General features: G+C 42.0%; 1 protein-coding gene across 4 annotated transcripts in view; it reads right to left on the minus strand.

The window, feature by feature from the left end:
* lyst (lysosomal trafficking regulator) overlaps window positions 1–25331 on the minus strand; it is a 97698-nt gene that overhangs the window by 67624 nt on the left and 4743 nt on the right. For 2 of the 4 annotated variants that reach the window (XM_054749812.2, XM_054749811.2), the window contains exon 2: window positions 8798–8889. In XM_054749812.2, coding sequence (XP_054605787.2) covers window positions 8798–8889 — 92 coding nt within the window. Of the gene's footprint in view, window positions 1–8797; window positions 8890–24742; window positions 24812–25331 lie in introns of those variants that run through there. The other 2 variants (XM_054749815.2, XM_054749814.2) reach the window with 2 other exon arrangements.

Consider the following 25331-nt stretch of genomic DNA (forward strand, 5'->3'; position numbering starts at 1 on the left):
ATGACTAATGACTGGAACATAATACAATGTATGTTAAAATGTTTTTATAAACCTGAATAATTTAAATAAATAAGCACTTAACAGGAGGAACTACTAACAGGAGCATTACACTTATCTAGACTATTAAAAGGTCACTGTGTGATATTTAACAAGACCCCAATCAGCTAAAATTTAAAATTGCAAATTGAAACACCTGTAAAGGTTCCCGATCCTTTAAATGGTCTCTCAGTCTAGTTAAATTACAGAAATAAATGTAATTTTGAACAGTATTTTCATTTTTCCAGCTTCACATAATTGTGTGTTTTTAGTAGCATTTCTGTTGCTGCTAATCTAGTAACGGTTAAATAAATAAATAAAATCCTTTAAAATGACACTAGAAGAGGCACAAGCCTGATGGAGGACTTACATTTACTAACGTGGGTCAGACCCAACCACAGAAGAGCTGAAGCTGGGTGGTAAACACACACAGGTAGTTCTAGTAACACCTGAGCTCCATGACGTCTGAGACTGATGCATCAGTGTTACAGCGGGACTAAAGACATGATCAGAAACAGGTTACAGCTGGATGATCTAGGAAGGTAGAAGATCAGGACGTCTGAGCGGTGAACAGGTGAGCGGACCTTCGCGATGTCCCGCTGTCACGCTAAGAAGGGCACGGCTGCAGATCCACACCTGCAGCCGTAGATATTCATCACGTCTTCCTCGTTCTTCATGGGCCGTGATGCGCTTGGATGAAAACATCTGCCTCTTTAGCTCCTGATCAGCTGATGACAGCTTCAACACACCGCGCTGCTTAACGCACGCTTTTCCTTATCAGTAACAGAAACGATTGTTTTGATAAAAGAAGATGGTAATTAATTAGTTTGCTCGTTACTGAAAGAAATATTTTTTTTAGTAACGCGGTTGTTTTAAACGGCGTTATTCCCATCACTGCTCTGTTGTGTCTACAGCATGCGGTGACAGTGACAACACTGAGGGTCTCCGCCCACCCGGCCAATCATCATCGTGTTTGTAAGTGCGTTACCGACACCTCTCTCTCCCTGGCTGCAGCTGAAGTGTGGCGGTCAGAAAGCCTCACAACGTTCGACAAGTACATAGTAACGCACAACCTTCCGTCCCCAGTAACGGTAACGGAGTTGCAACAGTGGGAAAAGTAATTAATTAGATTATTCCGTTACCTAAAAAAAGAATGCCGTTAGTAACGCCGTTATTTTAAACGGCATTATTCCCATCACTGTGGTCAAGTGATGAGCAGTGCCTTGTTTTCTCCACACATACCGCTTAGAATTAAGGCCAAAAAGTTCTACCTTGATCTCATCAGACCAGAGAATCTCATTTCTCACCATCTCGGGGTCCTTCAGGCGTCTTAGCAAACTCCATGCAGGTTTTTATGCGTCTTGCACTGAGGAGAGGCCTCCAATGGGTCACTCTGCCATAAAGCCCTGACTGGTGGAGGGTTACAGTGATGGTTCATTTTCTACAACTTTCTCCCATCTCCTGACTGCATCTCTGGACCTCTGCCACAGTGACCTTTGGGTTCTTCTTTTCCTCTCTCACCAAGGCTCCTCTTCCCCGGTAGCTCAGTTTCGCTGGAAGGTCTTTTCTAAGAAGGGTTCTGGTTGTCCCAAACATCATCCATTTAAGGATTATGAAGGCCACTGTGCTCTTAGGAACCTTAAGTGAAGCAGAGATGTTCTTTTTTCTAACTTCGTTCGGTGGTTAGAGTCATTGTCATGTTGGAAGGTAAACCTTTGGCCCAGTCAACAGGATAAGAACGTCAGTCTGAGCCCCAGACTGAGGTGGATGACAGCGGGCTGCTCGATGCGGGTGATGAGGAAGCTGAAGGTGATGCGAACTCAGACCTCCTCGACTTGGACATGGAAGAGGAGGATGAGGACTCCACCTTCCCAACTCAACACTCTAGGACACCTAGCAGCACTAGGGTGGCATCACAGGGGGACACCAATCTGTACGAGGTTTGCAGACGAGCAGCGGCGAAGCTTAACATTCAGTGGCCGGCAGCCCAAGGGGCAGAAGGGGTAGAACCTGTATGATGGTAAGAGGCTCCCACTATCCTCCTCTACACCCAAGCAGCTCTTGCCGGCTGTCCCAGCATGCATGAGAGAAATGAGCCGTTACTGGTCTAGCCTATTTAAGAGCAAACTCCCCACCAAGGGATGCTCTAAACTGGAGGTGCGTGGGATGGGAGAATTGGGGCTGGCCGAATCCCCAGTGGTGGAGCCTTCAATGGCATACCAACTTCACAACTGCAGATCCGTGTCAGCATCATCTAGCATCGCTCTCCCATCTAAAATGGATCGTCTCACGGCATCCATTTTTCAGAGGATGTACAAATATGCTGGCCAATCTGTGTGTTCCCTCAATGCAGTTACTTTCGTCAGCTTATCAAGGAGAAATCCTGGAGGAAATGGGTCATCAGCTGGACTTCGGGGAGCCTAACCTGTTTTATGGGATGAAATTTGTGTGGTCAATGATCTCATCCTACGCTCTTCTAGAGCAGCAGTCCAGGGCTGTGGACGTGTGATGGGATTGGCGGTTTTGGGTGAGAGAGCCTTGTGACTAAACCTGTCAAGCCTAGGTGACACCCAGAAAGCTGATATCGTGGATGCAGCATATAACCCTACCAAAGGTGTCTTTGGCCCTGCCTTGAAGAAGATGACTGAGACAAGTACCCGCAGAAAGCCGGAAGGTGAGGCCTTCAATCTCTGCTTGCCTCGTAAACATAACCCTCTGCCAACTCAGGTACCCAAGCCTGGGTTTGCAGCAGCTGCCACTGCTGCAAAGGGTCGACAAGGTGGGGCTAGACCACAGTGATCAGCAGGTGGTCAGCCAAACAAGGCGGAGAACCCTCGCCCATGGGGGATGCACCCCTTTGCAGCAGCAGTAGCAGCAGCCAGGAACCTCTCGTCTCACCCCAGCAAGGGCAAGAGGAAGAAGACATCCTAACTGCTCTTGCTTCTCCTCTCCAAAAAAGAGGTTATCAGAGGGAAAAAACAGACCTCTGCGTTCAGGGTTCAAACACTCCTGTGGTTCCCAGTCCAGCAGGAGTTTTGTTCACTCCTCCCTCTTCAGTTCAGAGAGACGAGTGTGTGGTGCAGAAAACCCAGTGTCGCCAAACACTTTTCAGTTTTCAAATGAGCAAACAGTCAGTGTCACCAAGCACTTTGCTCCCAAATGTGTGCAAAAATGTTCATGGGGATCGTTTAAAAATAAAGACAGCTTTTCTGCAGCCAGGCATTCAGCCAAGGGCAGAAAGCTCCCCACAAAAAAATAAACAAGCCCCATCAGGTCCCTTTGTGCCCAGCAGAGGGCCCTCTCGCTCTTCCCACGGGATGAGTCGAGGCTGCTCGGGTGACGGAGATGACGTCACCCAACAGCGGCTCGCTTTCGACTCGGGCCGAGAGGTGGCGCACATGTGCAGCTCCCTCTTTTGTTCTGATGACAATTGGTCGGGGTTACAGGTTTCAGTTTGCCTCAAAACCGTCCCGTTTCAATGGGATAATAACGTCAGTGGCAAAAGAGGACTCAGCGCATATCCTGGAAGAAGAAATCGCTTCACTGTTGAACAAAAAAGTGATCAGGATAGTGCCGAGCGACGAGGCCCACCAGGGTTTTTATTGGCGCTACTTCCTCATTCCAAAGAAGGACGGGAAATCTCTCTGTCCCATACTCGACCTGCGTGTATTAAACAATCACTTATGCAAGTACACTTTCAGAATGTTGACTCACCAAACACTCTGCCGTTCCGTCCGCCTAGCAGATTGGTTTGTCACGATCGATCATGCGGATGCCTATTTTCATTTCTGTATTTATCCTCCACACATGAAATTTCTCAGGTTTGCCGATCAGGGCACAGCCTACGAGTTTCAAACCATCCCGTTCGGGCTGTTATTAGCACCGAGGGTAATCACCAAATGTGTGGAGGCAGCGCTGCCCTCACTTGAGGATTCACGGGATCAGAATTTTCTCTTACATGTGTGGCAAGGTGGATTAACGAGGGCCCGGGCGGGATTCGATCCCCAGACTCCTGGGTGAGAGTCATACTCTCTAACCAGTCAGCCAAAGGGACAGCCCCGTGGCCAAGTAGCCAGGGCGCATGATCAATCGGGACACTGTGACAGGACGCTCACACTGTCACACATAGACGATTATCTGATTTGCGCTCCCTCCCCGGAGCTAGCAACCAGCGACATGCTGGTGGTGTTGAACCATCTGACTGACCTGGGTTTCAAAATAAACTGGACAAAGAGCAGTTTATTCCCCAGACAGTGCACATAATATCGGAGTCTTCAGATAAACTCACTCTCTTCTCGCTGTCAGAAGAGAGGATCGCGTCTTTCACACAGTGTGTCGCACGCTTTCAGCTAGGAAACCATGTCTCGTACAGACGTTGCCTGCACCTTCTCGGCCTCATGGCATCAATGACTTCAGTGGTGCGACTAGGGCTTCTCAATTCCCTTCTTGCATTAACGGTAAGAAATCTTACGAATCAGTAGGAGGGGTTGCTTGGCCATGGATATACTGGGTGGGCGGAGCCTGGGCACGGCACAACCGGTCCGTCAGGGACAGACGTGGTGTCACTGGAGCTTCCGTAGTTGGTCACGCCAGGGCGATTCCCATAGTGAAACACCTCACTCTGTTTTCAAAGAACCGGGGTTTACATAACGTAACCATGGCCAGATCTGTACCTTGCCACAATTCTGTCTCTGAGCTCTTCAGGCAGTTCCTTTGACCTCATCATTCTCATTTGCTCTGGCATGCATTGTTTGCTGTAAGGTCTTACATTGACAGGTGTGTGGCTTTCCTAATCAGGTCCAATTAGTAAAATCACACACAGCTGGACTCCAATGAAGATGTAGGACCATTCTTAAGCATGATTATATGTTCTTGGTTTGTTTTCTGATCTGGTATTGAACTTGGGTCCAAATCTGGACATTTTTGTTGTACAACAGAAATGTTGAAATACTAAAATAGTGCTGTACTGAAGAAGCGAGACAGAATGAGACCCATATTTACCGCCTTCTGCAAAAGACGGAAAGTAAGTGGCGATTGTTAAAAGGAGACTATGCCGTTGTGGCTTGCTTTTAGCACCCGTAGTGTCCGTTTAGTAGAACCAAGAGCTAAATCTATCTTCATCATGATCCAAAACATGCAGGCAACGTGCTGTAACCTGAATGCAGTGCTAGGTATGTCAGCTCAATTTTTTCTGAGTCCCAACAGACCGGACCGGCACCTCTAAAGTTGAAAGTGGAATATTCTGGCCACAGGGGGCGGTGGGGACTGGGTTGTCTTTCATTAACCCTGTAAAGGGTCCATTTAGCACAGACTGGCTCAAAAAAATAATTAAAAATATGAAATAGTTGCAAAGTATCCCTTTAATGTGTTTGCTTATTTTATCTGTGTGCCCTTTAGGAAAATATTTTACAAACTGCTGGATGGATGTTAATGAATCTCTCAGAAACTCTTCACTGATTGCTCATCTACAACTGTTCAATCATTCTAATTCAAGATGGCCACCACAGTCAAATTAATTTGAAAAACACAAAAACAGATAAAACTCAGTCGATCTACACAAACTGAGCTAAACCTTGGTCATGTAATGGCTAAAAGTCACACGCATCACATACTCTGAGTGCAAACTAAAGAATCATTAACATCAACTACTGGAATCAACCCCGTCAGTCTGTTACTAAAATCATCAGGAGAGAGGCGAGGAACACGCCACCTCAGGAACTTCTCTCACAGGATGCCTCACACATAGAACAGTTTAATAAAGTTATCCGTTTAGACTCGGACCTGAAAATCTCTCACTCATCAACCTTAAGGTACATGTGTTTAATAACTGCACTATTATTCATGCCGCCCACTGATAGTTGAAACAAAAACATGGGATACAAGAGGTCATCAACTCAAAGTTACCTCTTAAATTCAAGCTCACTGTGAAAACTCAGCCCAGAGAATGAAGCTTACTGAAGTCACAGTCAAGTCCATAAACAAGCCAAAATGAGTAGTTTCTTCCAAGTAGTTACAGTTCCTGCGGATTAACTATTATGATCTTTATTATTTCTGATTGCTTCACCAGCTGTGGCCTCGGAGGCCTTTCATCACAACCACAAGACCCTGATTAAAGACAAGGAAATGGAGATTGTAGTAATAATATCAGCTTCCACACAACTCTAAGCTGTGAATATGAACTTTTGTTTATAAAAGTGGCTTTGCTCAGCTCAGCTTTCCTTTGAGAAAGTAATGCCCAGGAATCCTACTTATACAATGGACTTGGGTTAGAGCTGCTCCACTGATCCAAAGAAGTAAAACCAACAATGTTAGAGCAGATGCATGCATACAACAGTCAACAGAGTCACAGACACAAACAAGGCTTACCTACCGCACCAACATATCTGGTTCTAGTGTAAACAACACAAGTGTATGCTCAAAAGGGGTACTTTCCATGCTAGTATTCTGTGAATGTTTTACTACTTTGTTTAATGAATTTGAATGTGGAAGAGTGGACATGAATGAGATGAGATGCACATTCTTAAGTGAAAACAATTTGGGTTGTGAATTATTCAACTGGAGTAAACTCAGACAGACATAAGGTCTTTGATTTCGGGGTTTCAGCGGTTTAGTTTCTACTCACTGGGGCTAAAAAGCCTCAGGTGGCAAAATTAAAACATCTACTCTTATTTACGCTGTTTGTGGCATTATTGCTGCACTGGTTAGAACAGCGGTTCCCAAACTTATTTAGCCGCGCACCCCCTTCTATGTCCCGACCATGTTGACGCACCCCCCAGCCCCACATCAGGGCATGGCTATATATATATATATATATATCTATATCTATATATATCTATATCTATATATATATATATATATATGTATGTATATATATATATATATATATATATATATATAAAATCAGACGTCACGCTAAACCAGGGGTCGGCAACCTGTTCCCATCAAAGAGCCATTATTACCCGTTTCCCACAGTAAAGAAAGCACCGCAGCAGCCGCGGCGTTGTGGGCGGGGCCTACCCTCAGACAGCAGAGAGCTGCTAACAACAGGTGACAGCAGCCGGTACCGGTCGCTCGTGTACGTCAAAGTTATCTTTCATAAGACGATAATCAATAAAACGATTTATAGAAAATGGATCCAGAAGTTGTAGCCCGCCTCTGCCTACAGTATTTTGATATGTTTCACCCTGTTGGTGGTTTTACTGAGCAGGTGCCACTTTTGTCATACGTTTCTTTTTAAAACATGTTTAGACTGTTCAGAATACAAATCCAGGGTCTGTCACGTTTGATTGTTGTAATTAAACTCTGTAGGTGGGGAAGGTCAGAAAAGGATCCGATCATTTTGTTTTCCCTCATTTACAGCGACGGAGATAACGGCGCAGTGCGCCTGGCTCTGGTGTTAATCAAGTTTAATTTGCAACAATTTTCACAAGAAAACAGAACAGTTAGAAGCAGGGCTTGTGTTGACCGGACAGTTCCCGTATTTGACCGTTTATTTTGACGGAGAAAGAATAGAAAGAATTACCCCGACGCATGCAGACAAACTGACACTTTATTTGTTACGCACATCGCAGATGTAGCTAAATCACTCAAAAAAAGATTCCCATCTGAACATCTGAGCTGGACACCGCTCAGCGCAGCTCACTGTCAGCACGTACGTACGGTGCACAGTGAGCTGAAGATGTGGAGAGGGGCTTGGAACACGTTGCAGAACCAGAGCGCATGCGGGAAGATTCCTTCCACTGAAGCGAGAATTTTCCAAACCCGGTCTCTCAGAGAGACTTGTCACTTAGAAAATGTTCCCTGATGATGAAACTTTGGCTGAATAGCGCTTGTTCCTGTCTCCAATGTGGCGACGCATCCAGGAGCCGTCTGAGGAGAATCCCAGAATCTCACATCGTCTTCAGCTCAGAAAGCGCCGATATGATTACGCACAAGCGTGACGCATCAACCCGGTCTCACAGTAGACCGGGTTGGACCTGTTCAGGTTTACGCAGACAATCTTTACATTTAGAATTAGCTTACAGATGTAAAATTTATGCAGTAAAATATAAAGCATTTTATTTAAATATCCATTCATTATTTTACAAGCACAGATGGATGGAAGAGCCGCGGATTGCCAACCCCTGAGCTAGGGCATGTGCGGAGGACACACACACACACACACACACACACACACACACACACACACACACACAAGCAAAATATACTTGTTTTCAATTACGTTTATTGGGCCCACTTACATTTTCTTAGGCCCACCCACAAATGAGTTTCTGGCTACGCTAATGGTGACTTTTGACAGACTTCTCTGAGCTCCGCAGCCATTACACTTTTCACCTCGCGCACCCCCTAGGGGCACCCCCAGGGGTGCGCGCAACACACTTTGGGAATCCCTGGGTTAGAATGTTATGGTGAGCTGAGGACAAGAGGTCTGTTGCAAAACAATATCTAAATGGCTTCTGTGGTTAATTAAAAAAAAGCGTTCCATGTTTTCTTGGTTCATGATAGATATTAATTTATTTGACAAGAACAATTAATGAGTCTCAAGATAGCTAGCCTTCCATATTTTACTTTTTGCAAATTCCTGGAACACCTGGCGCTGAATTTATATCATTTATTATTTTTGCAACATCTTTGAGGGATGCATTTAAGGTTGGTAAGTAAAAACAAAACAGTTTTAAACGTTAAAATTTTAACTAAACTGCTAACTTCTATTATAGCACATTTAAATATGAGAGCCGTGAGAAATGACACAAAACCTTACCAGAATTTCAGTGCATCTTTGGTGCTTTGACTAGGGTGGTGCTGCACGTAATGGAAGAGACAGAGGAAATTCTCCAGACTCTGAAGGCTGACCTGATAAGAGACACACAAACGAGAAGCAAGAGTAAACAACGTGACGACTTCTCGTAAAAATCAGGGGAACTGAAATATTGAATGCCGTTAAGAAAACCACGTTCTGTTCTGTGACTGACGTTGTTCCTCCAGGTTTTTAAAACACTCGATTTATGTGAAATGCAGTGATGAAAGTCGGTACACGGCTTTTCTCTTTTTAAACCAGCCAAGTCAATCGTAAACAAAGATGAAAACAACTGCGTTAAGAAGCAAGGACCGTGTAAAGATGACATCGCAGGTGTCAGAGGCAGATCAGGCAGTAAGAAGCTCTCCCAACAAACTGGGACTTTCTTAATGGAGAGACGAGGCACCTGACCTCAATTTAACAGCATTACAGCTTTCAGGGAAGTGTGCTAATACCTTCCCGACAAATGGGTGAGTCACTAAACCAGCCTGCTGCTCTCATCACAGCACACAGGAGGCTAGCTTTACTCTTCTGTTAATCTGACACCACTGATTCATTTAAGGCAACGCTGATCCCTGACTGATGTGGCTGCTCTGACCGTCTGGGTCGAGGAGAACAGGTCACTATTGTATCAGTCACATCTCAAACAATCAGAGCTACGATCAGCCTGACAAAGAAACTGAAAAAATCTGACCGAGTTGACTGAAAAAATAAATAAATAAAAGAAATCTGAATAAAAAGACACACCTATGTTCATCACAGTCTCCATTAGTGTACAAAGACCATGTAGAGAAAAACATTTACCTAAAATATAAAGAAAACTCCTTAAAACTGTAATGTGGTCACTGAATGTTTCAATACAGGTTGTACAATCACCGGCCAATTTATTAGGTCAGAATTTAGTATTCTGTAATTTAGTAATATTGGCGTTAAAATTTAATATCAGACAATCTCAGTATTTTTTTTTACTCACACAACTTTTACATACCATGCACATACAGTGCTGTGCAAAAGTTTTAGGCATGTGTGAAAAGATGCTATAAACAAAAAATGCTTTAAAAAATGGGCGTTAGTCATTTACTTTCATCAATCAACCAAAAGCAGTGAATGAACTAAAGAAAATTCTAAATTAAATCAATAAATGGTGTGGCCCCCTCTGCCTTCAAAAGAGCATCAGTTCTTTAAGTTACGCTTGAACACAGCTGCTGAAGGAACTGGGCTGGCAGGTTGGTCCAGACATCTTGGAGAACTAACCACAGATCTTCTGTAGATGTAGGCTTCCTCTCATCCTTCCATCTTTAAAGTGATCCCAGACACACTCCATGATCAGGGCTCTGTCGGGAGCCAGACCATCACTTCCAGGATTTCTGGTCCTTCAGCCTCCATTACCACATTCAAAACCCACCTGTTCACACTTGCATGCCGACTCTCTTCAGAAAGTTCTCACTAACGCCCACTCGTAGGTTTACATGTGGATTTTACTACTTTCAATGATCTTGTTTCTATAATTTAAATTCTGTTTTTACTATCTGTAAAGCAACCGTGGGGGACTTGAAAGGAGCCATTAAATGAAATATATTATTATTATTTACCCTGAAGATGGTTCTTAATGATTTTGGCTGGATGTTTGGGGTCACACATTTTACATTTCGTAAAATAATAAAAAAATAATCAGTCATTATTTATATTTCTGAAAGCATTTTTTGTTTACGTTATCCACACCTGCCTTAAACCTTTGCACTGTACTGTATTTGACATCAAACTCTTCAGCTACTTCTCCTCTAGATTAAAATGCCAAAATGACTGATCTGAGGTAAAGTTTGAGATATTTTCATTTGTTTTGCACAACTGGCCAAACTTAGATGGAACACAAAATGTTCAAAGTTTAAACATGATAGGAGAAATGTGATGTTAGTTACCTATAGTAGAGCCCTGCATGGGCCTAAAATCTGAGCCCGTGTCCGGCCCGGCCCGAGGGGGTGGAGCCCCAGCCCGACACGGTCCGAAAAGGTTTTCAGGATTCTCTGGCCCGACCCGAGCCCGACTTTTTTTTAACCAACTAAATGAAAACAAAGTGCGTCAATCCTGACCAATGTGTTAAAAGGCGTGCAGGATCAGATCAATTTGTTTTTCCCTCGTTTACCATCACGGAGATGACGGCGCACTGGCTCTGGTGGTAATCAAGTTAAATTTTATCTCTTTGCAACAATTTTCACAAGAAAACAGAACAGTTAAAAGCAGGGCTTGTGTTGAACGGATAGTTCCCGTATTTGACCGTTTATTTTGACGGAGAAAGAATAGAAAGAATTACCCCGACGCATGCAGACGAACTGACATTTTATTCTACGCACATCGCAGATGTAGCTAAATCACTCAAGAAAAGATTCCCATCTGAACATCTGAGCTGGACACTGCTCAGCGCAGCTCGCTGTCAGCGTGTACTACATAAGGTACACAGCGAGCTGAAGATGTGGAGAGGGGCTTGGAGCGCGTTGCAGAACCAGAGTGCAAGCGGGAAGATTCCTCCCACTGAAGCGAGTGTTTTCCAAACCCTGTCTCTCAGAGAGACTTGTCACTTAGAAAATGTTCCCTGATTATGAAAATTTGGCTGAATAGCGCTTGTTCCTGTCTCCAATGTGGCGACGCATCCAGGAGCCGTCTGAGGAGAATCCCAGAATCTCACATCCTCTTCAGCTCAGAAAGCGCCGATATGATTACGCACAAGCGTGACGCGTCAACCCGGTCTCACAGTAAGACCGGGTTGGGCCTGTTCAGGTTTACGCAGACAATCTTTACATAGAATTGACTTACAGATATGAAATTAATGCAGTAAAATATAAAGCATTTTATTTAAATATACAATCATTATTTTACAAGCACAGAGAGCCGCATCAGATTCAGATCAGCGGGAAGATTCCTCTGAATGAATTCAGTCGGAGGAACCTTCCTGCATGTGCTCTGGTTCTGCGACGCGCTCCAAGTCCCTCTCCACATCTTCAGCTCGCTGTGTACCTCATGTAGTACACGCTGACAGTGAGCTGCGCTGAGCGGTGTCCAGCTCAGATGTTCAGATGGGAATCTTTTCTTGAGTGATTTAGCTACATCTGCGATTTGCGTAGAATAAAATGTCAGTTCATCTGCATGCATCAGGGTAATTCTTTCTCCGCCAAAATAAATGGTCAAATACGTGAACTGACCTATAGGGATTCAGCTTTTTTATGGGGGGGGGGTATTGTGGTATCAATTTATTTTAGTATAAAAAATTAAGAGTTATACCGTATCGGTATATTTGTGGAAAGCTGATATTGAACATCCCTAATAAAGAAGATTGCGGGTGAAAAATCCCAGTAGATCAGCAGTTTCCTAACTAGCCAGACCCACAATCACGCCATGTTTAAAGTGACGTAACCCTACTTTCTGATGCTCGGTTTGAAGTTCACCTTCTAGATGAATAAATGAACAGAGTTTCTACCGTACACAGAGCTATAGCTGACTAATCAGATCAAATATTCGTGCTGCTCCTAATAAAGTGGCCGGTCATTGGCTAGGCTTATCAGCATGGCAATCAATTCAGACCAGTCTTCATTTTTCAAAGACATATTGACAAAAAAATGAAAAATAAAAATAGCAGAGCAGTTAAAACTTTGCATTTAGGGTAGAGAGTTGTTGGCATAAAAGTTTGTGGACTCCCTGAAAACAGGATTTTCTCTCTTCTTGTTTTTTTAAAAATAGCAGAAGCAGACCCTTAAGATGGATGGATGGATGGATGGAGCAGACCCCTTAAGAAGAGAAGCTGACATGCAGTATTTCTTTTTTTTTTTTTTACATTTTCCACAGATAAGCATGCAAACCACTTTTATGTACCCAAACAGAGAAGTATTCTGGTTAAAGATTAATCAAAGTGGCACAAACATGACTTTGTGAAGCACGTGTTAAGATTTTTTTAAGTCTCATCAAAATTCTTATAACCGGACTGAAAAGAACATTAAAATGAAAAATGTCATGTTTGAAGATGGATCACCGATCTCACTCTGCAACACCTGAAGTCGCAAGATTCAGCAGAATTTCCGCATTGACTGCCCACAAAACAAATTACTGATCTTTATCAAAGTAAGAACTAGTCTCAGCACAACAATAAGAAACTGCTGCACCATGCTGAACAGTTTTTCACAACTTAGACAGGATAAAAATCTATGAAAAATGCTCATAATGTGTCAGAAAAATCACTTGAAACATATGCCTAGCTGTTTTCTAAAAGACATGCACTCAAAGGTAATCTGTGCAGGTTTTAACCTAGCATAGAGTGGGAATAGCACTGTGTGGAAACATACTGTAAATAATCTGTTAGCAAAAACGGATGCTGTTAATAAGAATACCTTTATATGTCCCTCAGTGGGGAAACTGCATTATTGCAACAGCTCAAGGACAGAGGGTAGCCGCAGTAGCACACAAAAGATATCACACGAGAGTATAATTGTAAAATAACACAACCAAGATAATTATTGCACATAATAACGATAGTAGTAGTAGTAGTATTGCACATGTCAGTGATAATCTAAAACTCAATCTACAAGGAAGGAAAGGTAATCAGAGTTGGCGTCGAGGAAACACACACAGGAAATAACAATGTTAACATATTTCAAAGCCCTTTAATCTTCATCTGGCTTTGAAGAAAGAAATTCCAATTTTATCTGAAAAAAAAAAAAGATTATCTAAACCTGAGACCATGGTCTTGATTCGGAAAAGGGCAGAATGCCTTCTCCGGGTCAGGGATGATATCCTGCCCCAAGTGGAGGAGTTTAAGTATCTCGGGGTCTTGTTCACGAGTGAGGGAAAACTGGAGCGTGAGATCGATAGGCAGATTGGTGCTGCATCTGCAGTGATGTGGGCGTTGTACCGGTCTGTCGTGGTGAAGAGAGAGCTGAGTCAGAAGGCGAAGCTCTCGATTTACCGGTGGATCTACGTTCCTACCCTCACCTATGGTCATGAGCTTTGGGTAGTGACCGAAAGAACGAGATCCCGGATACAAGCGGCCGAAATGAGTTTTCTCCGAAGAGTGGCCGGGCTCTCCCTTAGAGATAGGGTGAGAAGCGCGGTCATTCGAGAGGGGCTCGTAGTAGACCCGCTGCTCCTCCACATCGAGAGCAGTCAGTTGAGGTGGCTCGGACATTTGGTCAGGATGCCTCCTGGACGCCTCCCTGGTGAGGTTTTCCGGACACGTCCAATCGGGAGGAGGCCTAACGGTAGACCCAGGACACGGTGGAGGGACTATGTCTCTCACCTGGCCAGGGAACGCCTTGGGATTTCCCCGGAGGAGCTGGCCCAAGTGGCTGGGGAGAGGGAAGTCTGGGCCTCTCAACTTACAGTGGTGTGAAAAACTATTTGCCCCCTTCCTGATTTCTTATCCTTTTGCATGTTTGTCACACAAAATGTTTCTGATCATCAAACACATTTAACCGTTAGTCAAAGATAACACAAGTAAACACAAAATGCAGTTTTGAAATGATGGTTTTAATTATTTAGGGAGAGAACAAAATCCAAAACCACATTGCCCTGTGTGAAACAGTAATTGCCCCCTGAACCTAATAACTGGTTGGGCCTCCCTAGCAGCAATAACTGCAATCAAGTGTTTGCGATAACTTGCTGCGAGTCTTTTACAGCGCTCTGGAGGAATTTTGGCCCACTCATCTTGGCAGAATTGTTGTAATTCAGCTTTATTTGAGGGTTTTCTAGCATGAACCGCCTTTTTAAGGTCGTGCCATAGCATCTCAATAGGATTCAGGTCAGCACTTTGACTAGGCCACTCCAAAGCCTTCATTTTGTTGTTCTTCAGCCATTCAGAGGTGGATTTGCTGGTGTGTTCTGGGTCATTGTCCTGCTGCAGCACCCAAGATGGCTTTAGCTTTAGTTGACCAACAGATGGCCGGACGTTCTCCTTCAGGATGTTTTGGTAGACAGTAGAATTCATGGTTCCGTTTATCACAGCAAGCCTTCCAGTTCCTGAAGCAGCAAAACAACCCCAGACCATCACACTACCACCACCACATTTTACTGTTGGTATGATGTTCTTTGTATGAAATGCTGTGTTACTTCTACGCCAGATGTAACTAGGGGTGGGTGCAATTAAGCGATGTGGCAATGCCTCTAAAAGCTTAACATGTTGTTTCGGCATCGATTAATGAACGTAGATGCTTAAAAAAACATAACATCAAAGTTGTGTTGCGAAGCCGGTACTAAAAAAATAAAAACTCGTAACCGGAGCCTTAACGCGCACGCCGCCCGGACTGTTTAGTGAGTGGCTGGAGACTGTCTCCAAACTACCGAAGAACTCAGAGAAGGCGAGGAGCATTACAAAAGCAATAGCTACTTTTATCGCGATGGATCTACGCCAGTATTCAGTAGTAAACAACAGGGGGTTTTGGTTAGTGGTGCGCACCATGGAGCCGCGCTTTAAACTTCCTCACCGAAAACACTTCGCAGAAAAAGAAGTCCCCCACCTCTACGAGGAAACCAAAGCAAGCGTTCTGGAGTCCTTGAAGAAGGCAACCGGGATAGCGCTCACATGCGATGCGTGGACATCGGTTGCCACCAAATCCTTCGTTACTGTAACGGCGCATTTTGTTCTCGCGTCGGACAAGAACGGGTGGAAGTTGGTGAGTCACGTTCTTCAAACTCGAGAGATAAGTGAGAGTCAAAGTAGCACAATGTTGACATTTGCCCATCTCACACAACAGGAGGATGTAGGGGGACAAGAGGGAGGGGAGGGAGTATGGGAGGACAGTTAAGTTTAAGATGAGTCTGAGTGTCACTCTGCTTCATTTTGTTGTGTTCACCTCACTGTACTGAAGCTCCAGGCTGAATATATGTTCAGTTGAATTATGCACTTATGTTCTGAAAAAAATGCAACATATTACCTTCAAATATAGCAGGTTTTTTTTTTGTTGCCTATATTCCAGACTGAATAAGCTGAATTATTTTATTTTGAGGAATTCACTTTTATGTATGGCAGCTTTTTTGTAATGTTATTATATGACAGACTCATTAAGATTCCATTAAATAAATTTGATGGAAGTAAAAATCTTGTTTACTTGAATTAATTACCTCATTAAATCCAGGGCTTGCCTGTTTTCAGTGTTTCCCAACAATGGAGGGGACACTAATGTAAGTAAAGCTTTCCCTGATTGAAGTAAAGTTGGTCAAAGTGCAAATATTTACACGTCATACAGTCATAAAATAAGAATTTGTCTTTGAAAAATAGTTAAATGTTAAAAAAATGTATTTACTTACAGAGAGTAGTTTTAGAGGAACTGAATTAATTGATAGGTTATATATTTACAAATGTAGATAAAGAAGACAATCTTGTATGAAAAAAGCATTAAAAATGTCAATAATCGAAGAATCGTGGCACCAGTAATCGAATCCAACCAAAAATCATTATAATCGAAGAATCGAAGCATCGAAGCTCCCATAATCAAAATAGAAATCAAATCGAATCGTGAAGTACCCTTTTTGGAATACCCCTAGATGTAACGGGACATTTGCCTTCCAAAAAGTTCAACTTTTGTCTCATCAGTCCATTTCCCAAAAGTCTTGGCAATCATTGAGATGTTTCTTAGCAAAACTGAGACGAGCCCTAATGTTCTTTTTGCTTTACAGTGGTTTGTGTCTTGGAAATCTGTCAAGCAGGCCATTTTTGCCCAGTCTCTTTCTGATGATGGAGTCGTGAACTTTGACCTTAATTGAGGCGAGTGAGGCCTGCAGTTCTTTAGAAGTTGTCCTGGGGTCTTTTGTGACCTCTCGGATGAGTGGTCTCTGCGCTCTTGGGGTAATTTTGGTCGGCCGCCCACTCCTGGGAAGGTGCACCACTGTTCCATGTTGTTGCCATGTGTGGATAATGGCTCTCACTGTGGTTCGCTGGAGTCCCAAAGCTTTAGAAATGGCTTCATAACCTTTACCAGACTGATAGATCTCAATGACTTTTGTTCTCATTTGTTCTTGAATTTCTTTGGATCTTGGCATGATGTCTAGCTTTTGAGGTGCTTTTGGTCTACTTCTCTGTGTCAGGCAGCTCATATTTAAGGGATTTCTTGATTGAAACAGGTGTGGCAGTAATCAGGCGTGGGGGTGGCTACAGAAATTGAACTCAGGTGTGAAACACCACAGTTGGGTTATTTTTTAACAAGGGGGGGGGGGGCAATTACTTTTTCACACAGGGCAAGTTTGGATTTTGTTCTCTCCCTAAATAATAAAAACCATCATTTCAAAAGTGCATTTTGTGTTTACTTGTTATCTTTGACTAACGGTTAAATGTGTTTATGATCAGAAACATTTTGTGTGACAAACATGCAAAAGAATAAGAAATCAGGAAGGGGGCAAATGGTTTTTCACACCACTGTAGGCTTCTGCCCCTGCGACCTGACTCCGGATAAGCGGATATGGATGGCGGATATGGCACCACTGTAGGCTTCTGCCCCTGCGACCTGACTCCGGATAAGCGGATATGTATGTATGTATGTATGTATGGATGTATGTATGGATGTATGTATGGATGTATGTATGGATGTATGGATGTATGTATGTATGGATGGATGGATGGATGGATGGATGGATGGATGGATGGATGGGATGGATGGGATGGATGGGATGGATGGGATGGATGGGATGGATGGAAAGATTATGCTACTCTGCTTTGTTCAGTCGACTTTGTTTATGACTTTAAACAACATTGTTGTGGTTTTGTTTTAATAATCCTAGGATGCAGATGATGGAGGTGCAGAGTGGACACTCACCAAGGTCAGGAAGGGTCAGGAAAACAGTCAAACCCAAACAGGGACGGGATTGGTGGGCCACAGTCGGGTGGGTCACAACACATCAGGGGGCAGAACAACATCACAGCGCAGGAGGCGGGAAAGGGAAGAGAAAGAAATGAATGGATTATGAGGGAAAATGGAGAAGATGGAGGGAATAAACATGAAAGCTGACAAGAACAAAGCAAGGTGAAAGAAATAAGATGCAGCAGGTGAGAGAAGAGGTAAACACAGAGAGCAGCTGGGAGGAAAATCTGAATTGTAATAAGCCGTACTTAATAAAACCTAAAACAGCTGATCTTAGTCATTTAGTCTCCCGAAATGAGCTTGTGTGACCTGCACTGTCGTGTTCCTCAAATAAAAGAGGAAAACCAAACCAAAAGCACCACCAAGTTCCCAGAAACTGGTTTTGTTTTTTTCTTTGAGGCTCAATAATCCAATTTTCTAGGGCACATTGCACCAACCAGCCAGCGTGATTTGATAATGGAGAAACCGATAAATACAGCCAAGGAGGGAAATCAACAGCTCACAAAGCTCGGTGAGATGGGGGAAGAGGACAGCTTGGTGATCAGGCTGCAACTTTTTTTTTACTGGTGACATTGAAGTCACTTTTATTTTCCTCGTTACGCAGAATCACCTAACAAGTAAGGATGTAAGAAGATGTCGATATGGCAAAATATCGCAAAAAAATTCCTGCGATATTATACCAATATTCAAAATCCGTGTATCGAATTTTTGGAAGATTTTTCATGCAAACATTTGTGTATTTTCTTTTCTTTTGGTGCAATTCAAACACCGACCGCTAGTTGGCTGCAGTGAGCAATGTGTTTTTATTCCACCACTGAAATCTGAATCCCTCTATTATGGTTTAGATACCTCATGTTAAATGTATTACATATCAGTTTGAACTGTTTATTGAATTTTCCTACAATAATTTAATTCTATAAAAAAAGCTAACATCGTCTGGCTGACTGTATCGCAATATTTCGTAATATATCGTAATATATCGTATAGTCTCCCCTGTATCGTGATACGTATCGTATCGCCAGAATTTCACCAATACATATCCCTACTAACAAGTCAATCCTTTTGTGAGGTAAGCTAAGTTAGGGATGGGTACCGAATTCGGTACTTTTTAAGGTACCGACCGAATTCCATAGTACCGATCAAGCACAGATTCACGTCATTTCAAACGGTGCCTCGTTTCGGTACCCGTCCATCATAACGAGAACTTGCCAAGACAGCTGCGCATGCACAAGAGTGTTATGTCGTTGCTCGCTGCGAACCAGTTGTAAACAGAGCAGCATGGTAGAACGCACGCTAAAGCTTGGGTCCACTTCACTAAATGTGATGGGTAACTGGGCGATGATGAAACCAGCGACAACGATCTAAGTGAGACATCCTCATCTTAATCTGCTCCGGTAGGTAAATATAATTAGCTTGATATGTTAGCTTCCGTTTCGCTAATGGTGCGTTTGCTTTCTCCTCGGAACTCCGAATTCCCGACTAGAAGAACATGAACGCGCTCTAAAGTTTGGCTTCACTTTACTAAATGCGACGGGTGATTGGGTGAAGATGAAACCAGCGACAACGATCTAAGTGTGAGGCATCATCGTTTTAATCTGCTCCAGCAGCTAAAAAAACTGTTTAAGATAATGTTAGCTTGATATGTTAGCTTCCATTGCTGCCATTGTTATCAGCTAATGGTGCATTCGCTTTCTCCTCGGAAATTCTAACTTCCCAGTAGGAAAAATCAAATGAAAAAAGACGGCAAAAGGAATGAAGACACACAGTAAATTTAGTTCACAGTAAAGATGTTTGCTTCAGTTTAATTATCAGCTTATAAAACTACAAGGACGATGTTAAAATTCAAACAGTTGAATGTTATTTATCGTGATATTTATCAAATATGGTAATAAATTGAGAAAAATATATATTTAATTATCAAAGAAAATTTAAATATTAAACACTCAAAAGTATCGAAAATTGGTACCATTAAGTACCGGTATCGATTCGTAGGTACCGGTAATTAGTACCGGATCGATTCAAATGTCAAAGGTACCCATCCCTAGTAAGCTTAGATCATGCTGTGTTGATGAATGATAGTTAGTTGTTTTGATCAGGTTATAAAAATGGGGTTATGTTCAAATGGGGTTGAGTTCAGCCTCTCATGTGACTGACTCTCAGCTACGGCCACATCAAATTTTAGCTCACTATTCTGTTAATGGTAATGAGCTGTGGCAGCCAACTTCACCGTGGTTTACTTAAGCATTAACCAGTAGTAGACACGTGAGTAATGACAGTTTTGTAAAAGCCAGCTGAGAGTGGGGTTATGAGATACAAACAAGCTAGTCTACATACATAAGCATCCCCAACTTTTCTCTTTTGGCAGGTGATAAAAAAAAATAGAACATGAAAATTGTGTATGTTTACAAAATGAAAGCCTGAGTTTGGAGTGCATGCTGGCCCAGTGCCTGTTTTCATTTAGCATGGAGATCATGGGAGACGCAGTCATGGGAGTCTGATAGCTGAGTCACCCACGGCCTTACAGAGTTCCCTCTCAGTCTCTGCTTTAGATAATTTGGTAGAGTACAACTTGGCAGAGGCAGGAAGTTCTGTTCTTTTTCTTCTTAAGGGAGAACGTGAAGCGTGGGTTATGTAATGTGTTTCCTAAATTTTCCTCCAATTTCAGACCTCCTACTGATCTAATTTGATGTTTTGGTGATATAAGCATCATGAGGAACCCCTGATGTTTCACATTTCCTCACCAACTACGATCAAAAGCTTTAAAAACTAACTGAGACACACAAAATATCAGGAAGTCACCTATAAAAATAACACGTGATGTGTTGTAAAAACCACTGAGCAAGAAATGAAAATACACCTCATTTGTTTCATCGGAAGGAAGTGGCGTGCAGTCCGGCGCTGGTTTAAAACTACAACCCAAATATCCTGCCCTGTGCCACCCCTCCTGTGTTTTTCAGACACTGTCTGACTTCATAACCTGCTGCAGGATGGAAAAAAGCTGAGGCGGAGCAAAGGCTCAGAGGTTTAACTCAAACAAGAACAAGTAAGATGAATTATTCATCCATTCAGCCAATCGTGTGGAACGGACCTGCACACAAGAGCAAGCCCTAGTGGGGCTGAAACCACAAGTGTGGTTAGTCAGCGACCTGAAAAAGAAACAACTGCATCGACAGATGTGAAAATGTGAAGACTGTAAATGATATAATAATTATAATACATGAGTATCAAAGCTCAGCTGCACAGTAGAGTTTAATTTTTAATTTCAAGCACAAAATGCTTAGTCATAATGAAGAGTGTGGCAGCAAACCACTGAGTAATCAGGACAATAATTCACCACATCTGAACCTATGGACACTAAAAGTTTTATTAATTGAAGATTTTACCAAAACATGCAGAAACAAACTACTAAACACTGATTGTGTGTTTAACCCATTCAAGTCTGCAAATCTCTCTTTTTTTAGGGGTTCTAATTATAGATAGATTGTTTCATCGGGCCAAAAAAACCCTCATTTTATATTTTGCATCAATCATCAATCAAACTTTATTTGTATAGCACATTTATACAAAAGAAAATGCAGTTCAAAGTGGTTAACAGATTAGAATGACCCCATATAACCCATATTCCCATACCTTCCTCACAAATATAAGAACAATTGTGACAGTTGCACCCCCGTCCCACAACCCATTTGCCAGGCACACACACCGACACACACCGACACACACCGACACACACACACACACACACACACACACACACACACACACCGACACATACACACACACACACAAAACCCAAAAAAACAGCTTAAGCAAACACTAGGCTGAGTTCAGATGAGTTAGGTAATGAATGACACGCCATCAGGTGAGCCATCTGCCTCTGCATCAGCTGATATTTCTCTTTACTTGAGTCAATTTTAAGTCAGGCACATCCGTGGATATCCAGCCTCAGAAATAAGGGGTCTGTAGTGGATATTGGGGATGTACGTTGGTGAAATTCTGGCGATACGATAAGCACCACAATACAGGGGAGATCATACAATATATCACAATATATTGCGATACATTCAGCCAGACGGTATTAGCTTCTTTTTTTTTTATAAAAAAAAAAGAAATTATTGTAGGAAAATTCAATAAACAGTCCAAACTGATAAGTAACATGTTTAACATGAGGTATTTGCATTTCAGTGGTGGAAACAAAACACATTGCTCACTGGTGCCAACTAGCAGCCGGCGTAATTGCACCAAAAGAAAAGAAAATACACAAATGTTTGCATGAAAATTCTTCCAAATATTTGATACATGACTTTTGAATATCGTTATAATATTGCAGGAAATAATATTGCGATATATTGCCATCTCGATATTTTCCTACATCCCTAATTGCAATAATGCTGCTGCTGCGTCAGGCGCACTAAAAAGTTGAGGTTGTAGTTTTACATGAAGATGTTCCTGAGAAAAACTGGTAAAAAGTAGAAATGATTGAAAGCACTAGAAGTTGCTGGTGTGTTTTCAGCACCCCTTTTATTTTGTTTTAATATATTTAACTTTTAAAAGTATTTTTCAGTTTGATGTTTTATTTATCCTCTAAAGTTGTGTTGATTTTATTTGTTCCTGAAAAGACATCAGCTTAATAAATGCTCTCAATTATTATTGTCAATTGATGTTTCTTTATGATTACCCGTTTTGTATATTTAATACTCGATCAGACTGTTTATTTGTTTGATTAGGCGTAGTTAAACAACAGGGGTGGTTCTAGAAGGGGTCCAGGGTGGGCCTGTGGCAACAAGCTAGGACCCCACTGCCCCTTCCCCTTGAGGGCGGAGCCTAAGCAATAATAAGTACTGATTTATTTTATAATTTAGCCTAATGCTAGATGTGGATCCACAGCATATGAATTTATTAATATAAAGATGGAAAGAGATGCTGATATAAACATGTTGTTACTGATATAGATAACTGGAATAAACACATTTTTGGAAAGTAGTAACATTTTGAAGCTTAATTAATGTTGCTGTATCTAAAGCAATTGGACCAGAATTTTTTAAATTGTTGTAATTACACAAAAAAACTATTTAAAAGCAATGTTTGTTCAGAGTAGCAAATTAAGAGTTCAAAACCTGATTAGGTTCAGAAATGTTGTGCATCCACTGTTATTAGTAACATTTACGCGTGCAGATAAGATGAAAACCTATCAGCCGTGGAATTTTTAAAAAAATCTTCAGCATCCTATTGGCCATCAGCCAAACATGAACTCTCTGTATCAGAATCTGCAATAAAAAAACACTCTGGTTGATTTCTAGTTCTAACAGACATTAATTCAAATCAACAAATAAATAAAGGCACAAAATGCTACAAAACCAGATGCTACAATTTTCTAAGAAAAGAAAAAGGGAGAACAACTATTTGGTTCTGTGATGGACTTAGTCCCTTAAATTAAAGGCCCCGTGTGTGAAATTCACAGAAATCATAGTAAAAAGATCCGACTCTTTAGCACCACGCAGTTTAGAGTCGGTATTGCAGCTATTGGAGCCCCCGAGGATCAAAAAGGGTTTTTTTAATCATTATTTAAAACTTTATTAACAAATATAACAAATACAATACAAAATCGTGTTGCTGTAAACGGCAGCATGTCATCATCTAATTCCAGCTTTCAAGTCAGCGAACAGGTTAGTTGTTTTCATCTAACTTATTTTATTAATCTAAATAGGTTTTGAATAAGAAAAACTTTTTTATGTCAGTTATGTTTGCTAATAGCAAACGGCAGCTAGTTAGTGATGACTTCTGACTACAAAAAATGACAATATTTTGTTCATTTTATTTGAGAAATGTTATATTTCTATTTGCCATTTTGGAAATATACAAGGTAGTGTAGTCTGTAATTGTTTTCTCTCCGTAAACAGAGTCAGATATCATCCGATGGTTCATCAGTGGAGACAGACAGAGGACGAGGGAGAGGAAGAGGGCGAGGAAGAGGGAGAGGAAGAGGGAGAGGACAGACGTGTGCCAGCGCACAGAGAGGCAGAGGTGTTAGACATGCAACAGAAGCAGGGCAAGCATCCCAAGATGAAGGAGCCGAATTTGCTCAAACCAGCCGCAACGTCCCACGCACAAGAGGAAGAGGCAGAGCTGCAATAAAGTCTAGAAGATCGGCGCTTTCAAGCGCTTTCAAACTATCCCGTTTCTCAAGTTTGCTTGTAGAATATGTGTGATCCTCCATCGCTAGAAGTACGGTGTGGCTAGTTTCTTCTTCTTCTTAGTTACTTTGTCAGACTGCATGCTTACAAGGCGCACTTCTGCCCCCTGCTGTTTCTTTGAGGTTACATCATTTAAAAACGCAAACATCAAATGCGAAGCTTAATATGTTGTATGTCCCTAAAAGGTCACTGTATTTTAAGATGGCGCATGCCATATGGAGCACCGGTCTGCTTCTTTTGTCTAAAATATTAAAATATAAAGCTAATAATAATGCTTAGAATAAATGCTTGTTTGAATTATCATTAAAAAAAAACAAATTTGAGAATGTGATACAAGAAATTTGATAACTTATAAGATGAAATATCACACATTGGGCCTTTAAGGGTCTGACAGCCAAAACCTCCATGCTCAAACACCAAGTTCATTAAATATAAGAGTAAAAATGTGTACCGGTTACTAGTTAATACTATGGCATTACTAACCCACATGTTGCAATGGCTTTCATACTAAATGGGGATGGAACCGACTAAACGGTTGCCCTCGAACCTTTCGTTCCACGACATCCTTTACAGTTTCTTGTGAAACTGCACAATAAAATATCTTGGTTAAAAGATTCAAGGAAATTTGGTGCAACGCATGGCTCAGTAATTCACAAAATAGCTTCGGTGTGGGGCAGAAACTGCTCTGCCATCTTTACTTGCCACTCAGTATTTGCAGCATTGTGCTGTTTAGCTTTACTTGACAAGTTTAATCTTCTTTAGACAAGGTGGGAATCAGGGCTTCCACACTCCTGGAACCTTTTCCAAACACAAGCCATTGCTGCCAGATATTGTATAGAGAAGCATAACAGATGCTAGAGCTGCTACAGAATGATACTTACCATTCACAGCACACAGAAGGGGAAAGGAGTCGTGTTTGAACCAAAGTTAGAGCTACAAATGAGTCACGCCGTGCCAGATAAAGATTTAACAAGCCTGCTAAACTATTTAAAAAAAGTGAACTGCCTCAAACCCCCGGCTTGGCATTTTGAAACATCCTGTTATCTCATATTGAAACCTAAGTAACTAACAGACACCAAAACCTGGCCTTATTTTTGGCTTTACCCAAAAAACCATTTTAATAAATTGACTGCTCACTGGACAATGGTAACAGCTCCTACGGATACTAGACTGTACAAGGCAAACACCTCTCCTTGAAACATCTAAACTACAGGAGGACGAGTTTAGTTACAGTCATCAGATTATACTAAAGCAGCTACAAATACACAAAGTAAACGCTGGAAAAAAAATCAAAGCAATAAATAATCAGAGGATTTAATGTGTTATTTACGATTCTCAGAGGGTGGTGTGGACTAGTTTTTTTACTTTCTTTTAAAAAAGGAAATGGCGAGATTGTGGTTTCAGTTGACTCTGGAAATTTTAAGGAAGTATCTTGTTTTTTCCCCCCCTCAGAAGGTCACCTGCTGTCAT

This window comes from Nothobranchius furzeri, chromosome 12 (assembly GCF_043380555.1).
Source record: "Nothobranchius furzeri strain GRZ-AD chromosome 12, NfurGRZ-RIMD1, whole genome shotgun sequence".
Taxonomy (NCBI): domain Eukaryota; kingdom Metazoa; phylum Chordata; class Actinopteri; order Cyprinodontiformes; family Nothobranchiidae; genus Nothobranchius; species Nothobranchius furzeri.